The sequence below is a fragment of the Eumetopias jubatus genome, unplaced genomic scaffold (assembly GCF_037043125.1).
Source record: "Eumetopias jubatus isolate StellerSeaLion01/CBP00866 unplaced genomic scaffold, mEumJub1_p1.0 scaffold_5, whole genome shotgun sequence".
Lineage (NCBI taxonomy): Eukaryota > Metazoa > Chordata > Mammalia > Carnivora > Otariidae > Eumetopias > Eumetopias jubatus.
In genome coordinates, this window is record NW_028274811.1 from 87,044,508 (window position 1) to 87,062,421 (window position 17,914).

The following is a 17,914-nucleotide window of genomic DNA, read 5'->3' on the forward strand; positions in this document are numbered from 1 at the left end:
CAGGCTCCCAAGGAGCAGGGAGCCCGATGCGGGACTCGATCCCAGGACCCTGGGATCATGACCTGAGCCGAAAGCAGACACTTAACCATCTGAGCCACCCAGGTGCCCCGAATTGTTGTGAAAATTTAAAGACACTTGTCTGCTTATTTATTTATTCACTAATAATTTGTGTTTTGCCTTTTTCTACAAAGTGTTTGAAGAGCACAGTTCTGTAGTTTGCATCATATTCTCCAGTCATTGCTCAAACCACAAATGAGCCTAAGAAGCCAGAGAAGGAACAGAGAGACAAACAAGACTTACAGTCTCAGTCCCTGCAAAGAACATGAGATGAGGCTGAGTGTTTGATGTGGAAATGCCACTGTACTTGACTGAATCATAGAAGTAGAGCAGTAGTCTCTACTCATACAGGTTCCCCTAACCCACCAAGAGTATTTAAAATCCCAGAGTCTGGATCTAGGCCACATCTGAGATGCCCAAGTGGCTCAAGTCCACCAGAAATCTGGTGTTAAAAAGTCCTCTTCTTCTCCTCAATTCCTTTACCACCTCTGCTTCCATCCATCATTTCCACAGTGCAGAAACTGGTTTCCTTTTCTTTCCCTAAGTCCTCATCATTTCTTCTTCACATATCTGTCAAACTTTTCTCCCTTCTTTTCTGCAAACTCCTCAGCCCCAGCATGGGAGTGTATCTGCTCTATATCTTAATGAAGGGTCCATGTTTGATTAACTCTATTCCAATGATGGAGGCTTTTTCTCTGATGTTGCTCTAGAATTATGCCTTTTACCCATTTCTTTTTCTCCCCCCATGGAGAAAGATAGTAAAATTGGGATTTCTTTCAATATTAAGCAATCTTGAGTTCTGTGGAGTTGTTTTTTTTTTTAAGATTTTATTTATTTGAGAGAGAGAATGAGAGAGAGAGAGAGAGCATGAGAGGGGGGGAGGGTCAGAGGGAGAAGCAGACTCCCCGCTGAGCGGGGAGCCCAATGCGGGACTCGATCCCGGGACTCCAGGATCATGACCTGAGCCGAAGGCAGTCGCTTAACCAACTGAGCCACCCAGGCACCCGAGTTCTGTGGAGTTTTAAAACCAGACACATCTGTATACTAACCACTTTTATTAAATTGTTTTATTAATGTTTTCTTATGTATAATCTTCTAAAGGTATGTTTTATATTGAAAGTATTTCAAAAGCCATTAAAATTGGATGTTTCAAAGGTGATTTCATGACAATGAAAAGGAGGTATTTTTTTAATATTTAGGGCAATTTAAATAGAGGAGTTAAAAGAGTTTTTAAGAAAAACCCCAAGTGCCCAATCCATTTCAAATTGACAACTGGAACAATAAAACAATGTAAGTGGAAGACAAAGTTTTCAATAATCTGATTAGCAGTAAAATGCAGTAAGCTAAAGAGGCAGGACTGTAATTCCATGGTTGTCAATCTGGCTTACCTTATGACAGGTAAAAACTTAAGAAGGCACTGTGACTGGACAAACTCCTTTGGGCTTCTTCAGATTCCTTCTGTCCACCAGTCGTCCAGACCCGGGAGAGCTTCATTGCCCACTGTCCACTGCATGCAGTTAGGCCAACCAAACACACAGCTGAAACTTCTTGCCCTTCTAGCCACTTCTAGATTTGAATGAGATATAACACCACATGAGAAAGAGTATGGCATCACGACTGCTGAAGAGACTGGATAGGCAACCTAAAGTCTGGAAAAGTTACCACCGTAGGGCCAGATTTCACCTGTGGGCAACAGGAGGAGTAGGTTCCAAGGCAGGTGAATTCTCCCTCTTTCCTATGAACTTCTTCAAGGCACGATGGCCTGGTTCAGCTCCTCTGGACAAGTACTCTGTGCCAGGTGGATGCAACTGCCCATATGACCTGCTATTTCTTTACAACTCATTATGACACAGTAGCCAGTGTGCTTACTGCATTGTGTCACCTCTTACCTTGTCAGACTTCCCTGTGTCCCTGCTCTAACTGCACATTTCAAAGAAAACACCAGCATGTTGATACTTGCCTCACATTTGTTTGCTGGGGGACCTGGGCTAAAATACATCCCTTAACTTAGAATTTTAGTAATATACATTATATATTTTATAATTGTGAATTGTTAGTAATAAAAACTACCATCCTTCAAGGTATTTTATAAATAGTGAAGGTAATTTTATGGGTTTCAATTTTGTAATATTTATTTGTTAAAACCATCTGTTGGTGCTTCTGAAGATGCTAATTATAGTAGCACTTGGAAGCTAATTTCAGGTCGCAGTATTGACTATTCAGATAGCTGCCCAATGACTTTTGTGGTGGGCTTGACAGTTATTTTCTAGAAAAACATGACTGATGCTGAGTGGCAAGATCAGGACTCAGTCTCTCTCCTGGCCTTCCCAGGAACTTGGAGGGGGAGGTCAGAGTGGGAATGAGACACTAATTTCTGGAACAAGAGGAATATCGGAAAGATGTGAGATGATATGACAGTGAAGAGGCACACCTGTGTGATCTTCAAGAAGTGATACCTGTGGAGGAACCACTCCCCAAAGCAGGACCACCTAGGAACTCTGAGACCTTGTTTCAAAAAGATAGCAAATGGCCCTCGGTTTATCTCTCTGGGAAAGACTTTCTGACCTCAGTCTTGTCTTGTCGTTTATCTGTCCATTTCTCTTTTGTCAGCTTCTCCCTTTCAACTCTACCTGCTCTTGGTTTCTTTGGTTGGCATCACTCTGACTTGTAGTCCAAGCTCTGTCAGTCCGCTTATTCTCTTTGGTTTTTCATGCCCCATTTTTCTCTAAGATCCCTCTTCTAAGATTCTTACCTGCTTCTCCCTTGTCAGCCTCCTCTGAAGTCATGACCTGCACCTCATTCAACTGGGACTCCAGCATTCATTCAAGGGAAGAGAGAGGAGACTGTGTTCACATTTTTTCTTTCATTTAATTATTACTAAATTTTTGTTCTTTTCTGTCTGCTTTTTATTTTAAATTGTATGATATTAAATATTCTGGAGTAGTAGTTCCCAAGCTTTTGGGCTTTAGGAGCCCTTTATACTCTTCAAATTATTAAGAATTCCAAATAGTTATACACATTTACTATATTAGAGATTAGAACAGAATTTTTAAAAGTACTTATTAATTAAAAACATAATAATAATAAACCCATTACATTTTAACATAAATAGTATTTTTGTGAAAAGTAACTAGATTTTCTAAAATTAAAAAATACCTAGAGAGGGAGTAGCATTATTTAAAAAATCTCTTTACTGTCTGGCTTAATAGAAGACAGCTTGAAAGAAAAAAGAGAAGACAGTTTGATTCTCATCTGCTTCTGCATTCAATTTGTTGTTTTATTTCAAGTATAGATAAAAATCTAGCCTCATTCAAATATGCAACTGAAAAAGGGGATAGCCTCACACATGACCTGAAAGAATCTCAGGGACGCTAAAGGCTTCTCCCCTAACACTCTGAGAACCACTGATCTGGGGTACACTGGAAAAATAATTTTCCTTTTCAAAATTGTTTTTAAAGAGAAATTCATTCTGAATTCAAAACAAATAACTATATTAGAAGATTGCCTGTCCAGATAATCTGGTGTGTTCCGAGTATTTCCAGAGTTCAGATAAATTAACTCTCAAGGAACTAAAACATAATAAAAAATTTTAAAAAGTCATCCCAATATGTAATATATGGGACATAACATGGTAAAAAATAAATTTACTTAAAATGTGTATTTGTCATTAAAAACTAATGATGTAATATATGGTGATTAACATAACAATAAAAAATTAAAAAATGTGTATTTGTATTAGAAAAGCTTTTGTTTAATATAAATAGATCATATGAAAAAATTAAAGGATCCCACTGACTTATTTTATATTGATTAGAAATATATGAAAACAAGAGAGAAACTTTATATTGCATAAACTCTAAAAGTGTAGTGAGAAAAATAAATTTGAATACTAACAGTCTTTTTTACTATTTAAAAAAATGTTATTATTGAAGTATAGGTGACATACAATGTTACATTCGTTTTGAATGCTAACAGTCCTAAATAAGAAATGCTTAGGTTCTTTTTTTTTTCTTAAAAATTTTTAAAACATTATGCAATAATGAAAAATAGATTTATTTTGTAATAGTGCGGAAATCCTTATTAACCTGAAGAGAAGATTGTAATAAAAACAATTTGTATCCACTGCATGATTCCTCTTATATGAGACATCTAAAATAGTCCAACTCATAGAAGTAAACAATAAAATCATGGTTACCAGTGGATGAGTGAGGGAAGATGGGGAGTTGTTCAAGGGGTATAAAGTTACAGTTATACAGTGTGAGTAAGTGCCAGAGATCTGTTGTACAACATAATGCCTATAGTTAACAATAAAGTCTTGTGTGTTTAAATATTTGTTAAGAGGGTAGATGTCATTTGAAGTGTTCTTACCACAAACACGCACACACGCACACACACACACACACCCGCAACACAAAAGGACACAAGAAACTTTTAAATGTTATGTTGATTTACCTTGTGATGATGATAATACAAGCATATACGTATGCCCAAACTCACCAAATTATATACATTAATTATGTGTGTTTTGGGGGGGTACCAATTATACCTCAGTAAAGCAGGAAATATAATAAAAATAATAATTAAAAAAATAAAGATAATCTGTGTCCACATTTTCTTCATAAGCATCTGCAGAAACTGAATTAGAGCGTGAGGCAAGAACTCTTTGGAAGAGCTCTGTCAGTGTCATCTGCCTGTTCTAGCAATGCCTCTCTTTTTCAAAGATCTTTCATTTGATACAAGTAGAGTATTAAAAATGGTCACTGGTAGTGGCAGACTCTGTCCTCTTTTGCTCTCACAATTTCAAGAAAAAGAGAATACCTCTTTCTTGATTATGTGAGCAAAAGTTCTGGGGAGGGCCCTGACTGGGACGACTTGGGTCTGGCGGATATCCCTGATGCAATCACCGTGGCCCGGGAAGAGGATTCTGATTGATTCGGCTGGGTTATGTGCCCACCTCTGTGTGAGAAAGGCAGGTGAAGTGATTGACAACTCCAGTGGGTTTGGGACAGGAATTCGTAACAGAAAAGAAGAGGAGGAGACAGGTTGAGATGAACTTGTGCCTTAGTGGTGAGAGCAGTGATTTTTGAAATAGGGCCATGCAAGAGGTTTGGCAAGTTGTGATCCACATTTGTAACTAGTTCTACTTTATGTTGAGCAGAGAAGAAAGACATACAACTGAAAAGGGGTGGTGTGGTAGGAAAGAGACCCAAAAAAGCTTAAGAATGAGCCTCTCTGCCAATTACCTGATTCACCCAGGTGATTATTGCCGTTTCTGATTCTCTGCTACAGTTAAGGCATTTCTAAGGTGGGAGTTTCTTTCAGTTTCTCTCTTTCATTTTGCCTTCTAGGTGGACAAAAAAATTGTAAGAACTGAGATAGGAGTTCTTCTTCGCCTCTCACATCCAAACATTGTAAGTGGTTTTTAATCTACTATTTCAAATAATCTTCAAAGTTGTAGACTGGGATTTTTGTTCTTTGCTGCCGGTGCTGATAATGAGAAGGGGATACTTCCACCACCAATAGGTAGCCACCGTGGTCTACCTCCTGTCCTCATGTGATCACATTTTTCATTTCTTTAGCTGAATAAATCTTAAAAATAATACCACTCGAACGAGTTTCAAAATGGAACAAGTTTCAATAATATATACCACCTTTGTTTTCATGCATAAAAGGATAACTAAAAATTGAAGAGTTTTGTTTCACTAATAAAACACGGGCTTTTCCCTTTTGTGTGCCTATCTTATTAATATGCCATAGCTGAAAAAGCCTGTGAAGAAAATGCATTGCTTTCCAAAGTCATTTCAGTCTCCTTTGAGAGAGTATCTACTTCAGAAACAATGTGAAGATTCAAATAAATGATGTACTTGAATGGGGAAAATAAAATGCCCTCAGAATCTCTGCTCTAGGCTATGTCCAGACAAAGACGCTGAGGGAAAGGTCTGGCAAAAGCTTTCTTGAGCCAATGAAGTGAAAAGAACAAAATCATTTTCCAGGCCATAACTTGAATTGAGCCAACTACTTAAAGAAAATATTTTACTCATTTCTTTGAGAAAGTTGTGGTGTCCAGGAGGATGACTAACCTGCAGTGCTTAGTTAGGCTCCAAGCGAAGTGCTTAAAACTTAACATATGGGTTAGCAATGCAGGCAGCTATAAATAACAGAAAACTTGAATATGGTAGTCTATACAAATATTTTCTTTATGTTGTAATCAGAAGGCAGACAGTTGCTATCATTGGTTCAGCTCCTCAGTGATGCCATTCAGGACCTAGACATCTTCCACCCTCATGCTTTTCCTTCATGGTCCTAAATGGCTGCTCCACAGTCTTCACAAGTCTTCAAATCTATACTCTAGAGAGAGAACTGGAAGGGCCTTGCCAACAGAGTATGAAGAGAAGAGGAGAGGCTTTTCCAGAACTTACAGCTACAGCAAAATGTAGATCAGCCCTGGTCACTAGATTCTCCGATATATTGAGGAAAATATCCAAAATTGGATGGACTATCTGAATGTGATGTAAACCCATAGTCAATCAAATCAATGCCATCACTACTCTTCTGAGGATCCCTTTATCCACCAGCAACTTTTTCGCTGTTGAGAGATATCCTTTCTGTACAGATAGACTTTTTTGAAGAAGAAGAAGAAAATGTTTTTATTAATCACAACATGAAATTGACATGACGGACTTTAACCTAGACCCGTTCTGCCTCAGATCCCAATTCCAAGTTCGCTTTCAGGAGAAGGAGGCATTTGCATCACTAGGAACCATGATGCTTTCAAATGGTTCAAGAAGTTTTGTTTGCCTGCTTTTGTTTTTTAATTCTGGAGCAATTCAGAAATTGTGATGTTCTGGCAAAATTTAGGAAGTGTTTCTAAGGCAGGTATCTTTCAACTGTCAAAAGAAAAAATATAAAAACTCAAAAGGACCTTTAAGGAAATGAGGAAACTGATAAAAACAACCAGAGAGTGACAGATGACTTCTTGTTACCAGATTGTGGTACCTTTATTGACAATGATCCAATGTATTACTATTACAGAGTGTTATTTTAGTCATAGCGTTGGCTTTTTCCTAGAAAGTTGAAAATAAGGAATTTATGATTTATTTTTAATATCTTTCCCCAGATAAAACTTAAAGAGATATTTGAAACCCCTACAGAAATCAGTCTGGTCCTAGAACTGGTCACGGGAGGAGAACTGTTTGACAGGTGAGTTGGCCCTAGAAATCTAACCAGAGAGAGGTTTTGCTTCCAGGCACCAAAAAGTATCAAAGGGAAATTTCTCCTGATGATTTTCATAATGACACATCATGCCACTTGATAAATTCTACTAAAATAAATCATAAGAGGAGTACAGAATGGAGAGAGAGTGTTATTTGCTATGATGTGGGTAGGTGAAAATTTGCCTTGCTTAGTGAGTAAAAAATGAAACACTGTAATATCAGTTTACTTTTGCAAATATTTACTTTCCCAATAAAAACAGATTTCTAAAGTCATTCTAAATTTAAACTAAATGGTAGCATTTATGAGACTATTTCATGAGAAAATATTTGATGAGTATGCCTGAAAATCTGATCGAGCATAATATAGGCAAACAATATGTAAAAGAGACACAGCCTTTAAGTTTTAAGCACAACCCTTTGCTGTGCTTATTGGGGTAATCAAAAAAGAATGGAATTGGAAGAAGACAAAGTGACTAAGTAGGTACATATTAGAAATGGTTAGAAGCTGTTCACTGCTACAGAGTTCTTATTGATTAAGAATGGGTTAAGAGGGAAGTAGGGTGCAGAGAGAAGACAAGGGAAAGATTGAGGGAACTGCTGATAAAGCCTGAGTACCTGTAGCGCAGTCAATTCTCAATAAATGTTTGCTGAACGAATGAGCAAACAATATAATGGATGGACTCCAAGGAGAAAGAGATCTGCAGGGGATAGGGTTAGAATTTGTCAGGAAAGGAGCACTCCTACCCTTCCTCCCCATCCCAACTCTACCTGGTTCAGTTTGCTGCCTGCTTCAAGAACTTCAAAAGGTATTCATGTTGGTTTTCAAAGGTTCTGTCTGTTTTTAACGTTCCCCAGTGCAGATTTGGATCTTCAGATTGCAAGGAGTAAAATGGTCCAGTTTGATTGGAGCTACATATGTATCTTCAACAGATACATGATTTTGCTCATATATACATTGAAATTTTCTTAGAACAAGTTATGTGAATTATAAGACTTTAAAAATTATAACATTTTAACTCTATCCATACTTTACAAGTAAATGAATCAACTTTGGGAAGTGAATATCATTAGCCTGAAGACATATACTTCTTGTGGCAGTTGGCTGATAGTTGTTTGGATTCATGGTTCTAGATCCTGACTTAAAGGGCAAATACTTAACCTAGAGTGATTTGCTTACCTCTCTGAAACTCAGAACAAATTTGAAGTGATTCTCTGCTGCTAAGGAAGCTGAGACACTGATCCACCAGAAAAATAATCTTGTTCTAAGATCATCATGTTCCCTTGTGCTTAGTGAAGACTCTTCTGGTCTAATTTACTTGAATGTTACTAAAATTGGCCAGAAATGGCTTCTTTTTCCACACCTCTATAGCTAACTCTTTCATAGACATATTTCTTCTTTAGGCACATTAACAGAGTCAATTTAGTTAGATCCTACTGCCTTTGGAGCCACGAGGTCTCTCTAAGGAGAACTAACATATTTCTCTGCTAATTATGGTCTATCCAAGAGAAATACCATGTTCTTCAATTGTAAATAACTGCAGGACAGGAATGTCACACTAAAGCCATCATCTACCATTAGCACTTACTATTTACCTACTTCCCTCCATTTGTTTGAATTATTTTGGAAGCAAGTCTCTTTTGGTCCCTCTCCAACCTCTTTTTCATGAAAAGATTCTGGTTCTCTCATCTTGCAGTCTGGTTGATGTGATGGGATAGAGTTAATTCAGCTCTAGATAAAAATGAAAAACTAAATATTGTTGATAAATTTCATTTACCGAGATAAATGGATGAAATATTCAGATTTAATGGAAGACCTCTAAAGAATGGCAGATAGCCAGTAAAGCACTCAATCACTTAGAAACTCTTAGCAGTCTTAGATCGTAGACCTTTCCCGCCTCAGATGTTGTTGTCCACATATCTGTTGCCATATCTGAGATGAACTTGGTTTATGCATTAGGTTACTTAATTCTATAGTTATGTTTAAAATAGTATCAAGCCTAAAATATATCCTGCATTATTATCCATGTATTGCTTTCTTTCTTGAGAATTAAAAATCATAATATGGTCTCTTTTTCCTGTACTTAGGTCAAAACCAAATCCATTTGATTGTGATGATCAAAATTCATTCCTGTTCTAGTAATGATGTTAATAGTTTCTAATGAATGAATTAATGGAGCAATTGATGAAGAAATAATTATGTTAGTCTATTATAGTCAAAATGGTTGTATTTTATTTATTTTTTAAAGATTTTTTTTAAAGATTTTATTTATGTATTTATTTGAGAGAGAGAGTGAGAGAGCACCAGAGGGAGAAGTAGACTCCCCGCTGAGCAGGGAGCCGGATGCGGGACTCGATCCCGGGACTCCAGGATCATGACCTGAGCTGAAGGCAGTCGCTTAACCAACTGAGCCACCCAGGCGCCCCAAAATGGTTGTATTTTATTAGCAAAAAATCTACTCCATGATGCTTTTAAAAAATTAAGCGTAGTAAAAATCCAAGTGGAATCTGCTGTTTCATGTAAATTGCATAGGACAGTTGATTAAAATTTTTGGAATAAAGTCATTGATTTTTTGTGTCCAAGAAAATCTCCCCAAAAGCCCTTTACAAAGTTATGATAATCATAGGAAAAAGAAAGCTCTAGAGGTTTTCTGTTTCATTCTTCTCAATCTCATCCTAATTCTTAGAAATTCACTGCATTTTTTAAGTGGACACAATGTGAGGTTGTTTGCTGTAAGGGTAAGTTTTCAATTTTTTTTTTTCAGAAAATGATTATATTTGAAAGCAGCTAATTTAGCAGTATCCTTACACTCATCTGATTAAATTTTTGAAGAGGTATTTTTTTCTCCTGATTTTTGTCTGACTCCAGTATCAGAATATATTGTGGAGTATCAAAATATATTAAGGATTTTTAAATTGTCTTTTTTCTGTTTTCTCCTTGGGTTTTTGCTTGCCTGATTATGCTTGTTCAAATGCCAAACATTATGTATAAAAGATTTTGGAGTATGAGGCTTTAAATGTTGTAACCTTCCAAAAAAAGCAGATTTTCTTTTGCAGGCAGTAAAGGTAAGGAGCAGATCACTTTATTCCAATCAGATTTTGGGTTGACTCAAAGCTAGACTTCCTGAAGGCAGATCTATTTCTTGTTAACTCTTACTCATAGGGTTTTTTGCTCTTTAAGGGTTCCAATTTAAGTCAGGAGATTGTTCCAGGGCCCCCTTTCTTGATAGACCCTAAATGCCAACTTCTGTTCCCTCCATCCTGTGAGATGGCCAGAAGCTTTGTTCATCTTCTCAGCCTGTTAGCTACTGATGTCAAGTCAGTAAATGCATCAGTAAATGCCTTTAAAGGGAAAGCAGAGGCATCCGATGTTAGGTTTGCTTTGCTGGGTTTTTCTTCTCTCCTAGATCTTGGCTCCTGAAGCCTTCACTTCCTTGGTAACTCTCTGTTGTCTTCAAATATATATATATTTTTTTTCAAATATATTTTTAAGAAACATGGTATTCAGTTTGTTTTCATTGTTGTTTCCTGGAGGCTTGTGTACCCCACTGTTGCTGGGGAAAAAAAAAACAATATATTTAGTTTTAAAAGTCCTTTCCCAGACACTAGTATGTTTTCCTCTTTTATATCAACCCTTTGGAGTAAGGAGGATGAAAAAGCATTATCCCCACTTTACAGATATGGCAGTGAGAATGAGGAAAGGTAAATGATCTTCCCAAATCAGGCAGCCAGACTATCTTCTGGTCTAGCTCTGCTTCCTCATGTGGCCTCACTGTCTTTCTTATTAAATCCAGTTAGTCCCTTTCAAATTATTTCCAAGAGAGTAAACTGTTGTTTATTTTATTTATGGAGAATCCATGATGTATTTGTTGGTCCTATGCAAAGCTATATATTTACCCCCGTTCAATCACTCTTCAAGTGTTTTAAGGTATTGTTCTATTTTTTTTTCAAGAGAATAAGCTGAAGAAATTAAGTCATAAAGTCAGGCTTGACTACAAACTTTTTTTTTTCAGTTTTTCAAACTGAAAATATTCTTTTTAAAAACTACATGTGGTCAATAAGCAAGAGAAGTAGTGGTGATGTTTGGAGACTATGCATTTAGCCTATTAATCACCTGACAGAGTCCTAGTATATCAGTCCTTATAGTCATCTCTACTTCAGCATTTCAGGGCTCTCACCATTGGTGGAAATGGAATTTTCAGGACATCGTCATTAGAAAAAATTCCAGAAACAGAACTTAGGGTTTTATCTTGCCCAGTCTCCAAAGAGTTGTGCCACGGTTGGCATTGAGATTAACCAAACTTAGAATACATCTTAATTTATAAAGACTTGTGTCAAAAATTGGTCATTGATGTACTTGTTTAAAGTGAAGATCTATAAAATCTGGTTGTCTAAAAAAGGATAATTAGTCACAATAATGAGGGCCATTTTTGAGTGCCTGTTGGGGTCCTGGCAGTGGCGGGCATTTTACTAACCATGATCTCATTTAATCCTGACAGCAACACATGTACAAAGTAGGCCTTGATATATACATTTTATAGACCAAATAACCAGGACCAGAGAGGTCCATTCACTACTGTTACGTCACTCAGTTTATATTGGGTCTATAGCAATAATTAAATGAGACTGGACTCAAGTGTGTCAGACTCCAAAGCATATGTGTATTCTACCATGTCATGCTGCTGCTATGGAAGCAAACGCTGCAAACACTCTTAATACTTAAAAATAAAACTTCAAAGTAGTAATGTAACATTTTGTCTTACTTGGGTGTTGGCTTAACTTAAATATTAATGTGTATATAATTGTTTTTCAGCCATTGAAATTTTAAATACATCTTCTCTTTATGCAGTTTATCTGACTATATGTGAAGAAAACATACACTTTGATTTGGACTAGATTTATAGTCTTTCTAGATTCTGGGCTATAAAGGGAAGGATCAAGGTGAGGTAGTAGTAGGAGACACAGGATAATTGGAGGCTTATTAAGTATTTTAAGCTGGCGCACTGGGAACACATTAATTTGCTGGTAGGAAGGAGCCCACAAGCTGGAGAGGTAGAAAATCTGTGTGAGCGGGACTTATATTTGGAACAATATCCCAGGGAACACAGAGGGAATAAGATTTGGAGTCAGATAAAAGGATTTGTTTAAAATAGAAAAAGTTTCTCTCTTCTTCAGAAGCAGAAAGAATCAAGAGATAGAAGGCTCAAAGGACCTAGAGTAGTCACAACAACGTTGTAAAAAAAGAACAAAGTGAGAGGACTTACTGTTGGGGCTGGGATATAATTCTGTTCTACTAACAAACTAGTTAAGTTAGCCTGCTACACTTTCATGGGTGTTGGAAAAATTTATGAGACTCCTGGGTCAGAGAGGAAGGACTTGACTACTCACAGCACGGCAAGCATCGTGGGCATCAGCAAGTTTGTGTCATTTCCCTTCACCCTGCAAATTCTACAGGGGCAGCACAGCAGGCTTGGGTGGATGCCTGCACATAGAGTGGCTGTGTTCCAGGAGAGAAAATAACTGTCCATAAACTGGCAAATGAAGAAACAAAATGTACAGTTCCATTCACCCATGAAAAGGGATGTTCCTTCAATATGGATGAACCTCAAAAACATTATGCTAAGTAAAAACCAACAAATAGGAAAGACTACATATTGTATGTCTCCATTTATATGGAATTTCCAGAAGGGTCAAATCTATAGCTACAGAAAACAAAGCTGTGGTTGCTTAGGGCTGGGAATGGGAGTGTGTTGGATGAGAGGAGAGTGTAAGAGATTTAAGTAGTTCAGACTTCTTATGCTTGATTTTAACAGTATTGTTGTAGAAGAGAAATTTATCTCCTAACAATGGCTGGGAGACAATGGACTAGGGCACTTGAGGGAAGAAGTGGTGAAGTTTCTAAGTGGGAATGTGAGAACAGACTACGGCAAGAATAAGGATTTTTGAGGAACACTAAGGGTCTACTGAGGCTGGAGGTTGTATGTTTTTGGAGAGTCTGGTCTGTGCTATTTTACACTGTTGGCTAAACCTCGCCATATCTTTCATGTAGCCATTGATGTTATCTCTTTTTCCCTTGGGTTTTATTCTACCTTTTCAGTTTTCTCCTTTTTTTAAAAAGATTTCATTTATTTATTGGAGAAAGAGAGAGCATGAGCGCAAGCGGGGTGAGGCAGACGGAGAAGCACCCTCCCCACTGAGCAGGGAGCCCTATGTGGGCTCCATCCCAGGACCCTGGGATCATGACCCGAGCCGAAGGCAGATGCCTAACCTACTGAGCCATCCAGGCGCCCCTAGTTTTCTCCTTCTTAATCTCTCTCCTGAGTTCCTCTTCTTCTTTCCATCCTTTAAATGTCCACCTTTCCTAAAGTTCTTCCTACATTCTCTGTAGGCAAATTGGACACCCTCATGTGGTTTCAACCACATTGTTGACTGCTGTCTCAGCAGAGATGAAAACTGTATTTTCAACAATCTGCTAGACATATTCACCTGCACATCCCATAGGCGCCTCTAGATCAGTATGTCCTCAAATGAACTCAGCATTCTTCCCTCCACTCTCAATCTTGCTTTCTCCTCCTACCTCTGAATTGACTTAACATCTGAGCTGGTCAGCATTGAATTCTCCCTCTTCCTCTCACTCTGCCCAGCCCCCTCCCCATAACTCTCTGAGCAGTCTTCAGATCCATTCTCTCTCCCCTTTCCCACTGCTTGTGCCCTTGGGAGCCTTCACATTCTCTTTCCCATTGCCACAGACTTCTAACTGGCATTCATTTCACTATCTTCCATCCCTCTATGTTTAAAGCACTGATTTGATCAGGTCAGCCCAAAAGTCTACTCCCTAAAAGTCAGTTCTTTTAAGCATGGCAAACAAAACAACTTAGTGTGGCCTCATCGTAGTGTTCTGGCTTCACCACCCACCTTTATTCCCTTCTCACCACTATGCTAACCAGAGCACAGTGTCTTCATCTTCAACAGGCTCCTAGTCTAGAAGAGGGAAAGTAAAAATGGGATATGGACCCAAATACTATTTTTCAATACTACCATCATCTCCCAAAAATGTGTTAGGGTTTATAGAGGCAACCACAATATCACAAGATAAAAAATAAATAAATGAGGACAAGGAACTAAAGAGGAAATAAAAACAAGAATCAGTACACAAAAGACATATCCTAAGATACTTTGTATTTGCTAGAGGTTGGCCACAGATTTGGTGTAAGTCTTCATGTGGGGATGATACATACCATAATTGGGATATAAACACAGTCCTTTGGGCACAAAATCAGAGGGTCTTCTAAGACAGAAATGGCTTCAGGGAGGAATAGAATCTTTGAGCTGAATTTTAAGTGAGAAATCAAAAGTTAGCAGGTAAAGGGTAGAGGGAAGGGTAAAGGGATATCCAAAAGCAGAGCACTTGGGTGGGATTAGAAATGAGTACCTTAGTCTCCATTTTAGAAGCTGTTCTAGACAGAAAGCAAGCAGCTGCTAGATATTTATCAAATGAATGACTGAATATAACACTGTGCTCTTGGACAATTTATATTACATCTTTGAGTCAGGCTTTTCATTTACAGTATAAGAGAATTGGGCCAGCACTCCCTTAGGCCCATTCCCAGGTCTACAGTTTGATTCGACCTCCCCTTTCTCCTGCATCGTCATCTCCTTGACCAGCATGCACAACTCCCTCACTGTCTCCCTAGCTTTCAAATTTAATAGGTGTCTCTAGTATCTTTGAAACTATTTTTTAAGCATATGAATTTAACCCTCTTCTGGAGACCTCTCAGAAAGAGCATCAATATAGACTAAGATGCCGTCAATAAAACGTGAAAAGGCAGTGAATGACGCTTATGTAGGACTGATAGATTTACACAAGGTGCAGCAGAATTCACTTTAATATACATAGCAGTGGAGTGATGTACTGGCAGCCCTTAATATTTGGTTCCTGAGGCTCCTCTCTGGGGCTTTTACCCTATGTCATTTGATCCTTCAGTACACATTGTCGTCAGACCAGTGTCTTCCTCCCAAAAACCTACAGTCATCTAATAGCACCTCCATTTGAGAAAAAGCTGTCATTGGTGGGGGGAGGGGGAGCAGTAGGGCTCCTAATGTACGTGCCAGGAAGTCTGAGGGCCTCAGGATATGATCAGATTAGAGCGCTTCAGCTTCCTCACCGGTACTAACTGCCAGGCTGGAGATGTGCTCAATCCAATTTGCAGCAATTAAGGTGATGGCAACAAATGCACAAAAGTCATATTTTCAAGCAGATCCGTGGAGAGAAATAGGCATTGCCTGTGCTTCTTCACCCTGAAATTTTAAGACGATGAGAAGGAAAACAGTTCCAACTGTGCAGAAGAGGAGCATGCACACCCACACAGCCAACAGTGGCAGCAAAAGGCACCATCTAGGCCGAAGAAGGCTGGTGGAAGTCAGAGAATCACAGCCTGGAACACTTCCCTGTCGTACTGTTTTTCCTTCCCCGATCTGCAGATGTCGGCTAGGCCCATCAGTGACTGAGGGACCTGTGCAAACGAGAGCTCAGGGTAGCTTTTTGGGTCCTGTTGTGATTAAAAAACCCTAGGAGAGATTTTGTTTTTAGCCCCGAGTCTTCTAGCCTAGTTCACAGGGGAACGATGAGAAATTGTGCCGCATAGCAGCAAACTTCATGGCCCTGGGCCTTTGCAAACAATCTTAAGATGCTGGTAACATCTTAACTGTTTTCTTATTATTTTATAGAGCATGAAAAGGAAATTAGTTTGCTAAATCTGAGGAGAAATAGGGCAATAAGTATGTTTAAATATAAAAACCAAAACTATCACACAAAATTATCCTATTTCTACAGCTCTAAAACCCTTACAATGATTCAATATTTCATTGTTCCTAAAAATTGAAGGCATTAGTATATAGTATATCAAGCTATAAATCCTTGGCTATATGTACATGGCAACTTTTTTTTTCAATTCCAGCTAAATTTTATGTAGAAATTGTTATGTGTTGCCTCATGAAACAAATGCTGTATTTTGCTGAATTTGAATCACTTTGAGTTTATTCAAAATAAGTTTCTAAAAAGATCGTGTTATTACAATATTATCTAGGTACTAACTCTGAATATATTCCCGAGACCAGCAATAACCTTTCTACTTGTTGCATTTTGCTTTGGGAAGCATCTGTATGGCTGCCTTTCCCTCTGGATCGATAGCCAGTGTTCTTGTAGTGAGCATCCCTTCCCAGTCCTGTGCTCTGTTCCCCCATGAGAAGGAACACAGGCAGAGGAGCTGCTCACATGTCCACAGTCTGAAATTTCTCTGGCACCCATTCACTTGGCAGTTAGTATTGATTCTACGAATATTTATTCACTCTCTACTATGAGCAAGGCCTGGAGCTAGGTCCTATGGCTGATGGAAACAACAATTTAGTGAGAAGGCTAAGAATTTTCCCACAATAACCTGCAGAAGGCATTGACCAAACACATCTACTGTAGTCATGCCTAAATGAAAAAGATTGCAAGACTTCATTTTCCTTTGCTTGATCACTAATGTCTTCACTTGCAATCTTAGCTGTAGATTATAAACTGCATTTGCAACTTGAGAAGTTCACTGTTACTAATCATCCTAGTCAACCATAAATGGCCTGGGTCGTAGCTCAACTGATAAAATACTTAAAGTTGAACGTTTGAGTTCCAGAAACCTAACTCTGTAACACTCTGATGAACGAATCAACTGGGAACAAAATTCCTTTCAGCAGAAGGAGCGTGGAAGAGGCACAATTAAGTTCCAATTGTAGGGCCAAGCTGTGGCAAACAGAACTCATGGGGATGGGGTGGGGAGGGCACCTGCATTCTGTGCTCTTGTTCCACATATCTACTCTAGAGACATTTCTGACAACAGAATTTATAAATCTTTTGGCTGTATAAACCTTAGTATAACATGTATTACATCTATGGTGATGTTTTTGTTAATAATTTTTGTTGGTCTCATCTGGGGCAGGACCCAAATCTTATTACTTTTAAACTTTTTTTAAAGATTTTATTTATTTGTCAGAGTGAAAGAGAGAGTACAGGCAGGCTCCCCGCCGAGTAGGGAGCCCGATGCAGAACTCGATCCCAGGACTCTGGGATCATGACCTGAGCTGAAGGCAGACACTTAACCAACTGAGCCACCCAGGCACCACCCAAATCTTACCCTTTACAGATTCAGCAAATACCGGGCTCACGTTAGACAGAAATAATGACTGACTATCACTACACCCACCGTACTCTCTAATTCTCACTATAGTATTCGTCCTTTTTCTTAGAACAATCTCCCTTGTCTCCAGTCCCTGCTCCTCCACACCAGTCCCACTCCCAGCCCCCACGCTTTCTGCAACTAGAAAACTTCTATACTTCCTTGAGCTCTGAGCTGAGATATAGCTACCTCTGGAACCCTTTTACCACCTTCCACGGCCTCCAGAATAGTTCACTGGCCCTCTCTATGAGCTCTCAGGTCATTTTTTACTACCTCTGCCACAGCATTTAGCACAGTGTGTCAATTGTTGTCTGTCTGCTTATACCAAGAGAAACCCCATGAGTGCAGAGGCCATGTCTGGTTCACTTCTAAATGCCCAGCACATAACAGTCATTCCATACTATTTATTGAATAGATGAATGAATGGACATA

The 17,914-nt window shown here is 38.6% G+C and overlaps 1 protein-coding gene across 4 annotated transcripts in view; it reads left to right on the forward strand.

Moving 5' to 3' along the window:
- Positions 1 to 17,914, forward strand: part of CAMK4 (calcium/calmodulin dependent protein kinase IV) — a 220,865-nt gene that overhangs the window by 127,789 nt on the left and 75,162 nt on the right. For all 4 annotated transcript variants that reach the window (XM_028102834.2, XM_028102836.2, XM_028102835.2 and 1 more), the window contains 2 exons: positions 5,406 to 5,468; positions 7,175 to 7,257. In XM_028102834.2, the coding sequence (XP_027958635.1) occupies positions 5,406 to 5,468; positions 7,175 to 7,257 (146 nt within the window). The remainder of the gene's footprint in view (positions 1 to 5,405; positions 5,469 to 7,174; positions 7,258 to 17,914) is intronic.